Below are 16,496 nucleotides of genomic sequence, written 5' to 3' on the forward strand. Positions count from 1 at the left end.
TTTTTTTGTTACTATATATATTTTTTATTTGTTTTTATTTTTATCGTTTTTTATTTATTTTTCCATATTTATTTAGCTTTACTATTAATTTCATATTGTAAAATTTTATTCGTTTATTTACCTTTAGTTTTTCATATCGTTATTATTTATTTATTTTTCATATATTTTTGTTTAAATATTTCATATGTGTTGTATTTTTATAAATTTCTGTAAATTAATTAATATATTTATTTTTTGCTTCATTTTATTAATCGCCACTTGCGGTATTATCAATCATACAACAACTACAATTAAAGCGCACATGTTCCTCATATATTTTTGGAGTATCTCAAGTTTATTGTTATTTAAAACTGATTAAAATATTTAAATAATACCGCATTTCCGCCCGCAACTTCCTCAGCAAGCGCCATAAAGCGTAAACAATAATGCATTCGATTCGATTAATGAATGATGCTTGAAGCAAGCACTCAAGCTTTCATAATTTCAACTCACATATTATCTTATATAAACTTATGCATATAAATATATATGTGTATATTTGTATATATGCAATCTTATTTAAATACTTGTCTTATTCTATTGCAAATAGTGGAAAATTTCCAATCGCGAGCTATTTTTAGCTCAATTAAGCATGAATATGTTCGGCTCGCCCACAATTGCAACTTACAAAACAATTGTGATTTGTAGTATATAAATTTCTATAACAGGATTTGTACATGTCATACATACTTACATAAACATAGTTTGATATGTAGTGCACTTATAAGGGCTTCGTGAACTAATCAGCTTGCCAAGTTCTACACTGTTTTCCAGCGAGATAATTCGTCGAGCTAAATATAGCGTTTGTTTAGTGTTATTTGTCTGTAAATAGTAAGTCTTCCTTTGATTCGTTTTACTTTTAATTTCATTTTTTTTTTAAATTTTTTAATGTTTTTTGTTTTTTAATTTTGTTATTGTTGTTTTTTTATTTTTATTTTGTTGTTATGTATTTTATTTTGTTGTTATTTATTTTATTTTGAATTTCTTAACTTACACTTAGTAATCTTATCGCGTAATATTTTTAAATTTTTTTGGCTATTTGCTGTTGTACCCTATGTGTAAATGTGGTTACTCAAAAAATCTATACTAAATACAGTGTGTGCAAATATGTCAGAGACGTGCCTACGAGTTATACAATAAAACAAAACATTGTAGAGGAAAATTATATATGTATGTACATGCTTACATACCTACGGTTGTAGTACATATCTACTCAAATATTTGTATGTATGTGTTGCAATTTTATAACTTATTCGACTTAACGACTCTTTCTTGACATTTAACATACATGTTTATACACATAATCGCCATTGAATCGGCAATAAAAATATATAATTTATTATTATCATCGAACATGTGCAATTTGCCCATTGCTCTAATGCTAAAACCAGTTTTCTAGAATTTTTTCTATATGCTTATAAATGTACATGCGCCATTTTGTGGAGTAATAAACAACTTCAAGGTTTGTTTACTACAAAAGTTACGACTATTTTTAACTGCATTCGAAATTCGATATGATTTTTCCACACTCTCGCACTCCCACTCGCTCTCTCTTTCTCGCTTTCTATCAAATATGCTTAATTTTAAAATATTGTCATGAGTAATTAAGAGCTTTATGTCACTTTAGAACATATATGACAACAATAACAGTCAATAAACTAAAAGAATGAATACATTTTGTGGCTTAGAATACTCAAGTGAGTTTGTCTATCTTATCGCCTCGAAAAAAATTATAAATATTACAGTGACCTTGTTTACAATTGAACGGGGCATACACACATACTAACATACACATGTATTGCTACCGAGCATAATGTTCTAACTCATATGCTAACTTCGAAGGAGAATTGGTCGCGTGGCACGTCTGCATTCCTCGGCTTACATACATACCTAAGTATATACACACCTACTTTTTGTATATATTTATCTACCTATAATAAAGCTTTTTAACTGTTTCGTAGATTTTATGCAACTAAATTTTAACATTTACGCCTTCTTAACTGCTCATATATGCACATATTGTCGCCATTTGGCGTAAAGTTTAATGACCGGCCTCGTTGGACCAGTTCCACTCAGTGCCATTACATATAATGTACGAGCATTACGTGGTGGCCGTTTGTAAACATTGGTTATGCAGCTTATAAGCCTTTTCTTGCATTGCAGGCGTTATAAAGCGCTTCTATGGCTTCCGAAATGCACTTTCGAATTGCACTCTTACTCGGTTACGTTCCCACAACAACAATAGCTACACGTGTCATGTTGCGCCAGCAGTAAGAGCGCACTCGAACCTTATGGCTTGCACGGCTGATAAGCAGCTTCGAAGGACGCGCACTGACACCGCTGGCAGCTTATCTTGCTTTCGTAACATTTTTTTGTTTTAATTAAAAAAAAATTTTTGTAAAAATTTAGGTCTTTAAGAGCTTATGCTCGCTTTGTGTGTGCGGTTTATTTTGCTCGATGCTTTTGTAGCGCGTTTGATAATATGCTTTGTAAAAAAGTGTGCTTAATTAGATATATTTGCGTTAGATTTCCACCGTTTACCTTCACAGATTTTCACAGGCGCCGCGTTGTGTGCGTTACACCCGACGCACTGCATCTCTCAAGGCGCTCGGCTAGCTAGTGGTCTACGTGCCAACTCGCGCAAACATCATGTTTGTTTTTTGTTGTTTATGTTGTTTTGCTTGGTTGCTTCGTACGATTTTACAACAATGTTTCCATGTTGTGTACCTTCATTATGTGTGTGTATCCGCTTTCCCCAGTCAGTCACCATTGTTGTTTTTCCGTCTTACTTGTTTTTGTCTCGCTTTTCTGTTTACAGCTGTTTGTTTTTGGCTTAAATTTCGTTATGCGCGCGCCGGGCGGTTGCTCAATCACCAGATATTTATACGGAGTCGCAGTCTGTAGCAACCACCAGGTCGTTCGACTTGAATTCAGGTATGAATAATACGCATTATTTTGAAATCTGTCGCTCCGAGTCTCCACAAGGTTTGCTCAGATTTCTCATTTTATTGATGAAGTAGCACAAACAACTCTTCAACTCCAACTCTACAAGCTTGATACACATGCACTTCTCTACAAACCTCAATTTTTCGAAGTCATTTTCACTTATAACTTGCTGGATGACTTCATGGTGCGGCAACTTGCAGTAATTTGTTTTTTTTTTTTGGACTGCACCAAATGAACTTAAATCATTCTGGCAATTTCGGAGATTTTAAATGTTTCTATAAATAATGTTTGACAGAGTCGGTCAGGACGCGTCTGAAATGAGAACGGGTCACATGGACCAAATTATCGTGGTAGCGAGCAATTCCCGACTTAATTTGTACGGAAGGTGCGAAATCAGTCGAAAATTGGCAAATTTAAGTATATTAGACTAGTTAGTAAGAAATATTAAAGTTTTTCATTAAGGGTCGAAAAAATACGAAAGTTTTAAGTTCCTGCTTAATCATTCTTCACGATAATGACTACTGGCGATATTTTTGAGCTTATCGGAAATTGAGTAACAGTTATAGATTCTGATAAGAGAAATATCTAATCCCGAAGCAACAAATAGAAAGTGTTGAACTTTCAAATAAACACATCTTATTTACCTTTTCTGTTTGAATCATCATAATTGATTATATTTTCTTCAAAATATGTATATCTTGAGTTTGCTTAACCCATAAGTTCGGCGCCCTTGGCTCAACAAAAGATCCAACAGGAAAACTCATATATGCCCAGTGAGTGGGAAAGCCAAGTAAATATTTGTTTAATCACGCAGCTCGTACACGTCCGCTTTCCCCGCCGCGCTCCACACTTGGCCTACGTGCGTTGTTCTTAATATTATATTGGCAATCGTGTGAAACAAATAACTACAGTGTGTACGCGCAGAGCAAAACAAAAATGCTACAAAAATATTTATCGCTTCATGTGGAGCTGGCGTTATTGTAATTGTTGTTGTAATTCTGGCCCTGCACATGCACTGTCAGCATGCACCAGTCCAGCGGCAGCAGCAATACGAAGTCAGGCAGGCAGCCAACTGTTTAGTCACCAAATAACTTACCTACATAAATATGTATGTATGTCTGTGTATGTGTATTGTTTTGCTCTTTGTTGTTTTATTGCTGTCATCGATGTTTTGTGCGGTTGCTTGTTTGCTCTTTTGTACACGCCATCTCGGGCTATCGCTCGTCGCTCACGTAGACGCCGCTCGGTGAAGTCGTTTTCAGCGATCGCGCGACTCGCCAATAAGTCAGAACTTCTTCAACCATTGAACAAGTCAGACGTCTCAGTAGAGCAAATCAAAAAAACCTTAAATCTAAAAATATCTAAAAAGTGCAATACTTTTTTCTTCAACAACTAAAGTGAACTTTAATTTGAATTGAAAGTGAGATATACACACACATACAAAACAATAAGCAGAAACATTATTACATCCTTGTGAGGATTCTGCCGTGAACTCATAAAAGTGCTCAAATTCAATAAACTGTTAATCTTATTGCAATCTAGCAGCCCTAATCTAGTGATTAGATAGCTGTGTTTAAAGCAAAAAACACAGAAAATAATAAAATGTGCTTTATGCCATTGCTAAAGAAAAGTGATAACAGATTGTGAACTGAAAACCTGAAAGCACAATAAAAGCTTGAAATTATTATAACTGTACTGTTATTGAGGTGCCAAGTTCCAAATTAAAAATATATATATTGAATATAATATAAAATCTGAAGTGCTTTTGAAGAAAAACTGCGACTTTTGCATAAATCAATAGCGAGTCGGTAGCGGAAAGAAGCAGCGCAAAGCAAAATCATATAGAAGAGGTAAATTTCAATATGAATGCCGTGGAACCACCACGAACATAGTGCGATATACAAAAACATACCGATGTGTGTACATCTGCATGCTTAAAAAGCATTAAGAGGGAAAAATAAAATAAGAAGACTTTAGTTTTTATTGTAGATACTAAAAGTATATATGTACCTTATTGTTGTCTTTTTGAAATTTCATGCTGCAAATAAGGTCAGACATTTTAAACTGCCTTTTTTTTTTTAATTTTTTGCAAACCTAAGTAAAGCCAAAAAGTTTAAATTGACTTATGTCTTTTTTTTTAAGTTTTAGGTCTAAAACTTTTTTTATTTGTATTGCCAAAAGTTAAGTAAAGTCAAAAACAGTAAGTTGACTTATGCCATTTAAAAAAAATTTCACTGAAAATAATCGTAATTAATTTCACTTGAGTCCATGCGTCTTTGTTATACTTACTTTTAGTTTTATGGACTGTGCTTTAACATGCTTTCCGCAATTGAAATTACGTCAATGCGGCAAATCGAAGCTCTTTCTTCGTGTCTTCCATACGCATCAACTTCGTTTAGCTGCGGCATCTACATATGTCCCCAATGCCCGAGTAATTTTCCAGTAGAAAATTGTGTAAAATTCATATCGATAATAAATAAACACACAAACATACATATACTACCAATCTGCATGCATATAGTATATTTATGTGGTGTGGTACGGGCATTGAGGTTATGTCAGTTGCCTACATACCGCATATTGGGGGTTCGTGTCTATTTTGTTGGTTTCACACTGCGTTTATGCGCATTATCTTGGAGCAGCGCAACAGTGGAGAGTTCCAACATACAAACACATGTACTTTGTAGTTTGATATGTAATGCTTTTGCTCTATGCTCCCGTAATTCTAGCGTGCTGGCGGCTGGGCGTAGGCAGAAATGTTGAAGTATAGAGGGGGTATACCTCATTGGGTTGGAAAAATGTGCTTCCACTTTAAATTGCATCTTTTTTGTGCTTGGGTGTGGAGGGTGTGTGAGCGAGACGCATATATGCCAAGTAAAATGAAAAATTAAAGTGACGATGTTCCAAAAGTCACGTAAACACAGTTTTTAACCAGTCAATGTGGATTTTAAGTAATTTTTAAATATTTATATGTTTAGCTTTATGATATTAGATAATTTTAGGTAATTAGTTATCACTCAATTAAGCGCAGGCGCTAAAAATTAAGCATAAAAAACTAGAATTTAGATAATCACGACAAAGTTATTAAATTAAAAAAATATATAAAAAAATTAAGAAAATAACGCGCAAAAAAATCTAGCAAAATTAATGTAAATAAAAACAATGAAAACAAAAATGTGTATGTAAGTTTTTTTTGTTTTATAATGGAAAATACCATATACATATATTAATAAAGCCAAATTAATTGAAGCCAATAAAAGCAGACAACAATTGATGTCAATTAAGCCAGTGTCCTCTTAGCTAATACTTATGTAGGCCTTACAATTGATTTGATAAAAATTAATACTGACATGTGCGAAATTAGACTTTCATTGATTGATATAACATAGCAAATAAATTAATAATTTCAATTAATTGATTTTTTTTTTAATATTTTTTTTCTACTAAAAATATTACATTTACATTAATCAAGAGCACCCTGCTTTTCCCCCAAAAATATTTACATATATTATTCAAGAGCTTCGTGTTACTACTACTACCAAAATTCAAATGAAAAACCTGTCAAATTTCTTGTTGATAATACTGGTTTGTCACATTTTCTTCTATTTTTTTCTTATTATTTTCATTTAGTTAACATTTGAATAATACTTTATATAAAAACAAAATTGAAAATGTTTAAAAAGAATTTTGGCAAACGTAAAAATCTAACCTCGTTTTTATCAACGTATTTCTCCTGTTTCTTTCAGATATCAAAACAATCTTCCAGCCCCAAAACAACCGGTTTGTCGCCATTAGAAAACAAGCGTGTTTTACAACCAAAACAACAGCAGCCGCAGCAAACGCAGCAACAACCCCAAAAAGTTGCCAACAATTCAGAAACTGCTCCGGCGCATACTAATCCAGTTGCTGATAGCAATAAAAGCAATAATCCCAGCACCGACAGCAGCAAATCAGCAGCAGCCACTCAGCCCGAGGTAAACGCAACAACAGCGTTAAGCTCAACAACAGCAGCCCCGGCGGCAGCAGCACCAGCAGCAACAACTATTGGTGAGTGTGTATAAGGTGCAGTTGTTATTGTTTTTTTTTTGTTTTCTTTTTTTTCTTTGTTTTTACCAACTTGTTTTTGTCGATAAAAGTGTTGAGGTAGAAATGTGTTTTTGTGTTGGTGTGCTATTGGCAAGAATATAAAGCGAGCCTAACCCGAAGCTGTTAACAAAGAGGAGTGGCGTGTTTTTTTAACTTCTCCTTTTTTCATGTGTTTTACTCGTTTTTTCATTACACCTGTTCCAGCCACGTTAATATACACCTAATTTTATCGTATAGCCAAAACAACAACATTTTTCTCTCTTTGTTTTTCCTTTCACAATTTTCGGCTTTGAATTGCGTTTCAATAAATTCGCAACGCTGTGCCAAACCTGCTTTTGAATTGCCGACTTCTCGTTTGCATATCGTATTTATGTGTTGTTTTTTTTTATAATTTGTTATTTTTTTTTTTTTGGAATATACTCATATAGACTTTATTCCATATGTGAGGTTATGCATACTAAACATATATTTTTTTATAAGTAGCTGAGATTTAAAAAGTTTCATTTTTTTTTAAACCATTTTGAAATCAAGTATTTATTGCAAGTACATATTTGATCTGCGAATTCGAGAAAATTTCTTAAGTTCCCACAAAATATATCTCAGATAAGTTACGTGGATTTAATTTACCCTTGTAACTTTGTTAACCAATAATAATGAATAATTCTAATTGCTTTCACCAGCACAAACACATTTCTAACGAGTAAGCCTTTCTAAAAGAACACAGAATAGATGAAACTCAATCTAACCTCAAAATAACTGCTTTGACAACTGTTACATTTGTATTTTATTTTATTATATCGACCATTACTATAGTTGTATTTATTTAAAAAATTTATATTAACTTCTCCCTTTCTTGTTACCATTTCCAGTTGTACCCTCCACAGACGTAGCACCGACTGCGGTTGTGAATAAAGGCAAGAAAGTCAATCAAAAGGTAGGTCACAAGAACATTTCACTGCCATCTCCCATAACCTCAAAATTGCAATCAATTTAAAAACGCCAATTTCTTTCTCCTTTCAACTTATGCAGGCAAGTGATTTCACTAACGCCGGCGATTGGCCTATGCTAATAGGTGGCAAGCCCACAAATAACGAATCTAAACGTTCCACGAAACATAAGCAGCGTTCTGCAAACGCAACAAATAACAATAATAAAGAGGATAACGCTAGCACAGCGGCAGCAGCAACAGCACAAAGCAAAGCTGATCAAGCAGCAGCAACAACAAGCACTACTGCCACAGCAGGCGACAAAGCTACGACAACAAGTCAAACAGCAAATGAGTCCAATAAGTCTAGTACGCAATCAGGCAGCGGTGAAGGCAGCAGTGGATCTAGTGCCGCAAATGCCACAACAGCAGCAGCCAACACAAGCTCAGGTTCAAATGGCATCAATAAGAAGATTCCCAAACACAAGTGGCGACCTCTGCAAATCGACCTTGCCAAATCCAGTCGCCCGAAATCGATTGGACGCCCCGCTAGACGTTTACCAAACACTACGTCTCGCTATCACCAGCAGCAACAACAGTACCACAATCAAGAACAACGCAGCAGCGGCGGTGATCACAACAATGCCGGAGGCGCAACAGAACAACAACAGCGCAGCGATTGGCGTCAACATGCACCGCCAAGTGCCGGCGGTGGTGAAACAGTACGCGGCGGTGAACGCCCAGCGCGGCCCACTTCCCGCCCTACTGAGCGCATTGATTCCTGGCGTAGCGGCAGCGGCACCGAGCGCAGTAGTGCCGTCGGTGGCAGCAGCGTCGCAGAACGTGACTACGAGCGGCCAGCGCGTACGCAACGGCGCTTCCGGACGTCCTACCGTGGTGGGCGGCAAGGGCGCGGTGGATTCACACGACCGGGACCAGGTCGTACGTCAAATCGCATACCACGCCATCTGTTAACCAGTGGCGAATACGCAAGCTATTTGCCGGCGGATGCAGCCGGTGTCGAACAGTCCTCGTATGTGCTCATGGGCACGCACTATTACGGCCCAGTGCCGGCGGCCTATATTGAAATGGACGCACAAGCGGTTAAGGAGGCGATTAAGAAACAAGTGTAAGTATTTCTTAAACCATATTAATTTTAGAAGTTTAAAAGTCGAAATGTGTAAGAAAAACTTCCGATATTAATTATCTGCCTGAACGTTCTACTTGCAGTGAATACTACTTCAGCGAAGAGAATTTAACTGGCGATTTCTTTCTGCGCCGCAAAATGGACCCAGAAGGTTGTATTCCAGTCACATTGATTGCTTCTTTTCATCGCGTCTTAGCCCTGACTACCGACGTGACATTGCTCATTAACGCCATCAAGGAGTCCGAGAAGCTGGAGTTTCTCGAAGGCTACAAAGTACGCACAAAGACAAATCCCACAATATGGCCTATTCGCGACGTGATCGAGACTACATTTAATCCAGCCGCACAGGTGGCTGTTTCAAATGCAGCAGTGAACACTGCAATTGGCCAAACACCAGAAAGTGTAAATAATGATATACAAAAGACTAACGAACCAGCGACTGCTACAGCCAGCGCTGCCAACGATAACAATGTTGCGCCCGGCAGTGGTGGCGATGGTGTTAGCGTTGCGGCCACGCAAACTGTAGCTGATGACAATAAGAATGCGGCAAGTCCCATTGTGGCTGCCACGCCTACGGTGACGCCCACTATTGGTGTGACGTACCCCAGCGAAGTGCCCTTACCGCCCATACTTACCTCAGCTATGGCAACGAAACCATTGACTAGCATACCGCCACCGCCAGTGCCGCGCAACTCACAAAATTTAGTCTCTTCGCTGTTGTTGCAGCAGGTGAAGCAAGTACCGACACCAGCTGTGAATGCAGAGAAGGCCATAAGCGCGCTCACACAAAAAGTGGCTGAAGTGGAGAATGGCAGTGGTGCTGTGGCTCAGTTGGCCGATCACTTGAGTGGTCTGGCTGAATGTGTGAAGATGCCAACAGTGCCTAAACAACCGCAATTGACGTCGTCGACGCCAGAGAAAGTGCAACAGAGTGTTGGTAAAAGGAGGGAGGAGCAAGACAAGCAAGAAAATACGGCGGCGGTGGTTGCCGACGAGACGGCGGGCGATGCCGCTGAGGGCATGTGGAAAGAGGTAAAGAGACGCTCAAAATCAAATGCTTTAAAAGATACTAAATCTCCCAATCAACAACACTCCTCACAATCGCTATCCACACAACAACAACAACTACAACAAAACATTAAAACATCCAACACAAATGCTACCTCTGAAACGAAATCATCATCGATCACGCCAAATAACAATAATAATGTAAACAAAATCGCTACAAAAACAAACACGGCAACAACCACATTGATCACTTCGAACGCCTCCTCCGCCACATCGAATGCCAAAAATGTAATTAACACGAACAACTTTACGAATGCCACTACCACCACAACCATTATCAACAACAAAACAGCTTCTCCGTCAACCCCGCAACCAGCACCAGTTTCAGTTGGCGCCACCACAAATGCCACTGAAAAGGAAGAATTAGATTTCCAATTCGACGAAGAGCTTATGGATCCCATCCCAGCATCTGGACGTATAAATAATTTCACCGAAAATTTCTCCGACGACGACGAATCCGATTACGAATTTGCTGATCGCGACATCAATAAACTGCTGATTGTCTCACAAGTACAACGTGCACCGAAACATGAAGGCTACGATCGCACTGCCGACTACCATTCACGCACGAAAATCACACAAGATCTCGAGAATGTCATAAACGACGGTTTGGCCAACTACGAAGAAGATCTCTGGACCACATCGAATGTGGGCACGGCCTATCGCACGGTAAATGTGATATCCCAAGAAGATTTTGAGAAAATGAATGGCGGTCGCGGCCAACGCATCTACGCACAACAGGCACCGCCACCACCGCCGCCAGCTTATGAGGATGAGGATTCCACACTGAATAGTACGCTCAATTCGACATTGAAATCACGTCGTGCACGTTTCTATGCCGCACCCAGTTCACATTCAATCGATCCGCGTACGCCACGCAAACGTAAGACCCGCCATTCATCGAATCCACCAGTGGAGGCGCACGTCGGTTGGTTGCTCGACTCGGTCGAGCATCGTCCACGTACCACTTCTATGGGTTCGTCGGCGGGCACTTCACCAACAACCTCATCCTATGGTTCATCTGTGCCCCAATCATTGCCGGTCTTCCAACATCCTTCGCACTCGTTGCTAAAGGAAAACAATTTTACACAACAAGCTTACCACAAATATCATTCACGCTGCCTGAAGGAGCGCCGTCGTCTAGGCTATGGCCAATCACAGGAGATGAACACACTGTATCGTTTCTGGTCATTCTTCTTACGTGAAAATTTCAACAAAACAATGTACAATGAGTTCCGTGCTTTGGCGCTAGACGATGCCAGCCACGGCTTCCGCTATGGTTTGGAGTGTTTGTTCCGTTTCTTTTCGTACGGTTTAGAGAAGAAATTCCGACCAAATGTCTATGAGGACTTCCAGGATGAGACAATCGCCGACTATGAAATTGGTGAGTAATGAGAATGACGAAAATTTGCCTTAGTTTAGTCAATTAGCTAATTGACTCAATTAGTCAATTTAAGTTAATTTAGTCAATTACCTAATTGCCTCAATTAAGCCGCTGTTTGAAAAATCAAAAAGCATATGTGATTAATTGTTTGCTCTTACAATACTAACTGTTCTCACCCTTTCGCCCCCTGCAGGTCAACTCTATGGTCTAGAGAAATTCTGGGCTTTCCTCAAATACTACAAAAACGCCGACAAACTTACGGTAAAGCCAAAATTGGCTGAGTACTTGAAAAAATTCAAAACTATTGAAGACTTCCGTGTCGTTGAGCCCGAAATCAATGAAATGCTGCAAGGTGTTGGCAGTCTCGGTCGCGGTCGCAACCTAAACCGGTTACGCAGCGTCTCCGAGAGTGATGGCACAGCGGTAGTCGGCGTCGGTGGACGCAAGCCGAATACGACAATCAGCAATCGCAGCGACTACGTCGGCAATCGCCCGCAATATCAGCAACAACACCAACAGCAGCAACAACAACACAATAATCAACCGGCCGGCAATTATTCGAACTTCAGTAGCAACCGACGCCGCACCGGCTCCTTTGGCAGTGGTAATGTGCGCGTACGCAGCGGTTCGTTGGGCAATAAGCCACAAGTGGTGTCACGCAGCAACAATTATCATCATCACCATTACGGCAGTTCACCGCACGAGCTGCGCCGTGGCGGCAGCAATTCCGGTCTGGCACCGCACAAGCAACAAAACCGTCAACAGCATCAGCAGCAGCAACAACACCAGCAGCAGGCGCAAAAGCCTAAACAGCAACAAGTACAAATTAAGGATTCCAATAATGCGCCAGGCGCAAACACAACAGCGGCGAAGAAAGAACATCATCAGAATTATGCGGCGGCGGCAGCAGCCAAATCAAATAATAAATCGATAGTCAACAACAATACAGCAACAAAAGTCACTGCGCCAGCCGCAACGGCAAGCGTGGCAGCGTCGAGCGTGAATGCAACGTCAGCGGAGAAATAATTGTTTATCAGCATGATTTTCCTTGAATATAAAAACAAAACACACACACACACTTATTTGCTACTACTGTTAGTTTATCCTATCTTATTATAATTACTATATTTTTTTTGCATAACGTATGTATTTTCTGCTAGTTTTTGAGTATTTTCATGACTGCATACAAAATTAGTACACAACACACATAACGGCAAACTAATATGCAGACAACGGAATAAATAACGCAAGTGAATGCAAAAAGTTCAATTGATAGCGAAATATCAAGTCAAATCAAATTATAACAGTGAAAATTAGTGAACCCTTAGCAAGACGGTTGCGCAAAAATTGACATTTGCTCTCTGGCATTCTTAATAAATACAAATACCAGCAAGGTCAAGATGGAGCGCAACGTGTAAATGATTGTAAATCATGTTATAACATGTTACATATATCTGAATTTTGTTTTTATTTTCTTTTTAACATAATTTATGAAAAAAACAAAAAACAAAAAAAATTATGAAGATGCTCAAAATTCTGCTAAACTTTATGAAAAACCCACACACACATACATACATATATATACACTATTAGTACGATATTGTCATGCATGTTATTATTAATTGTAAATCTAATTTCATAGACGTTCAAAGCGTCGCTTTACGACTATACATATATCTACATATATAAAACAATCGAACATATAACGTTAAAGAAATATATTTGCTAAAGTGACTTTTGTATAAAAATGCGAAAAAAGCGCAAACACAAACAAACAAATGCATTGATATTTTCAAAAGGCAAAACAAGGCAATCAAAGGGAATGAGGTTGAAACCACAATTAATACATACAAACTTCCATAAGTGAATGGTTGAGTGTATAGTGTGAGTGAGAAGGTTTAAATGCAATGGTTGTAATGAGCAGCTCCTTTTAGCACAACAGATCTACACCAACAACACAACGAATACGTAGCAAACGCGGTAAACACCCACAATTACATACAAACATACATATATAGCCGACATGAGACTGTTGCGCCAAGCCAATGGGGAAACTATTGAGCAATAATGCATTGTTGATGCATAACATTAAGGTTTACTACTGCAAGCAGAGTTAGATACGAAATGCAAACAATTTCACGTAAATATTACTATTTGCTAAATATACATATATACTAAATATATAGTATAGATACACATACATATATTATGCTGGACTACAACTTTTGGGTAAACACATTTTTTTTGAAGTAAAAGTAGCGACAAAGCAAGTAGCAGACACAGTGCAGCCAACTGCGTGCGTGTGTGTGTGTGTGTACAGTGCCAACCAAACTAGCTAGCTACAAGGGTAATCAATTAGTTAAAAGTTAACGAAATACGCGTGGAAGACACACATGCTGCTGCACTGCGTTGCATAGCGGAAATTAATAAAAAAAAAATTTGTTTAGAAAGGGAATCGCTTACATATGAAGTAGTAGGGCCATTAGAAAACAAGTCAGAGTGGAGAAGGCAAATAGCTTAGTTATTGAATTAAAAACGCATAATATGCAAAAATATTTATGCTAAGTAGTTTTGAAAAAAATAAATAAATAAAAAAATGAAGTTATTTAAAAAATACAACTACAATGACAACAATTATGTGTTAGCCTAAAGCCACGACAAAAGTAAATTAATGCAATATATGACAAAGACAGACATAACAAATGTATACAAGCATTGCTAAGCCAATAAAAATTTATATATTTATATTATATAATTATGTATTATATAGTGAGTGCGTTATGACGTTGACAACAGACCGACAACAAACACTACTACTAACCACATATATAAATATGCTTATATGTAAAATACAGTTATATTATACATAAATATAGATTGATACTTGATATTTAAATGCAATGCGCAGTAAACGAAAACAATAACAACAATATATTTGTATGGTAAATTAAATAGAAATTTATGAACTATTAAAATATTGTAAGCGTTAACACGCAATAATTATGTAAACGTTTGATTAAAGCTGCAAAAACCACTAACTAAACCCAAAGCAAGACAGCTGTAGAGTTATAAGCATTTAAAGAAGAAAAAAATTGTAGCAATAACAACAAATAGTCGCAGAGCTTAACGTGCAACACGCGAAGAAGTTTTCATACTTGTTGCAAGTGTAAAATGTTGCAGCTGTAAAATCTTTGCAACTGCAAAATGTTGCAGTTCCAAAGTATTGAAACTAGTTGAAGTTATAACTCCAAATTGTTGCAACTGCAAAATCTAAAATATTGTAACAATGTTGCATCTCCAAAATTTTGCCTCTCTAAAATGTTGAGTTCCAAGATGTTGCAACTCCAAAATGTTGCACTTCCATAATGTTGCAGCTGTAAAATGTTCCAACTTTAGAATGTTGCAACTTAAAAATCTTTGCAACTACAAAATGTTGCAACTGTGTGTCATATAAAGCACTCAAAACGCAGCAACATATTTCCAAATGTTAAAAAAAATGCAGAGTTCTTCTTCTTCAATATTGATATTGTGTGTAATGCATAAGTTACCAGTAACCAGTAAAGTAATGTTAGTGTACTCATCAATACAACAAATTGCAAAAAACCTTACAATTACCTTGTGAATTTTCTTTTATATATTATTTTTTTTATTTAAATTATGCCACTCAAGCAAAAATATTGCATACACATGATGCCACATGCCACATAACATTTGTATATACATATATATTGACACAAACACCCACACTGCCGCCTACTACTACACAGTGTATGCCCCAACAATAGCATTTTCACACACACACACCAAAATCACCAAATAGCAATTTATAAAAATAACAAAAACATCATGTTGCAAATAACGCTGCATGCGCGAATTCCAAATGCACTGTGTTGCCGTAAGAAAATCCATACATTATTGCAATTAAATCAACTTCTCTTTAACACTTGTTCTGCTCGCCATACAACGGTTGAGCGTCTGTTTTTTCTGGATTTGTTTTTTTTTTTCTTCTCAAATGATTTCATAATTAACGTTTTTTTTATTAATTAGTTGTGTAAGCGATTTCAAACTATATACATATATATGTTAATTAATGTTAAGTTTTCATTTGGTTTTTGATTACAACTTTGAATTAACGAATATATATAAATATAAAAAAAAAAATTAAGTAATTAAAAAATACAAAAAATAAATGAAAAAAAAATTATATAAATAAATAAAAATTTGAAAGCGTTTTGATGCGCTAAAAACTAAAAAAAAGATACTGAATTAAAATATTATTAACTATAAAATGCTGAAATAACTAAATGCAACTCTGCAACAAGCCGTTACATGTAGCCAAACAAAATTACGAATTAAACAATTAAATCAATGAACCGTCATGAGCTGAGAATATGTAGTTGTTTACACTAAAAACGATAACTAATTAATCAAGGAAAAAATATATAATTAAAAATAAAAATAAAAAATATTAATTTTTTTATATGTGTTTAAGTGCAAAAACAAAACAAAAAAATAAAAAACAAAAAAGCAAAAGTTAAACTAATGAAGCAAATAACAAAAAGTTTAAGCACATACAACCATATAAAAAAAATATATACTTATATAGAGACTTTTTACCAAAACGAATTAATTATGTAAACTAAAACTGAAACTGAGAAAATGCATAATTATTCGAAACAAAGAAGCAATCGTTTTTCGTTAAACCAAAAACAAGAAAAAAAAAAACAAATGAAAATGGCATATTTTATTATAGTTTGCAACAAACCAACAAATATTTGCAATACGTTTGTTTGTAATTAACGAAAAATCACTTTTTGTGTACATATATATACAACAACAAGTTTAGCGTTGTAATTTGAATATTATCGTTTTTTTATATTTAAATACATATACTTAAATTA

At 36.6% G+C, this 16,496-nt stretch overlaps 1 protein-coding gene across 2 annotated transcripts in view; it reads left to right on the plus strand.

The window, feature by feature from the left end:
- The window catches only part of LOC108966484 (la-related protein 1), a 45,012-nt gene extending 29,932 nt beyond the window's left edge, over positions 1-15,080 (plus strand). For both annotated transcript variants that reach the window (XM_018929415.1, XM_018929416.1), the window contains exons 3-7: positions 6,732-7,032; positions 7,941-8,005; positions 8,101-9,125; positions 9,227-11,595; positions 11,789-15,080. In XM_018929415.1, coding sequence (XP_018784960.1) covers positions 6,732-7,032; positions 7,941-8,005; positions 8,101-9,125; positions 9,227-11,595; positions 11,789-12,621 — 4,593 coding nt within the window. In that variant the 3' untranslated portion in view covers positions 12,622-15,080. The remainder of the gene's footprint in view (positions 1-6,731; positions 7,033-7,940; positions 8,006-8,100; positions 9,126-9,226; positions 11,596-11,788) is intronic.
- The last annotated feature ends 1,416 nt before the right edge of the window (positions 15,081-16,496 follow it).

Source organism: Bactrocera latifrons, unplaced genomic scaffold, assembly GCF_001853355.1.
Source record: "Bactrocera latifrons isolate USDA-ARS-PBARC rearing strain unplaced genomic scaffold, ASM185335v1 scaffold_161, whole genome shotgun sequence".
Classification (NCBI taxonomy): domain Eukaryota; kingdom Metazoa; phylum Arthropoda; class Insecta; order Diptera; family Tephritidae; genus Bactrocera; species Bactrocera latifrons.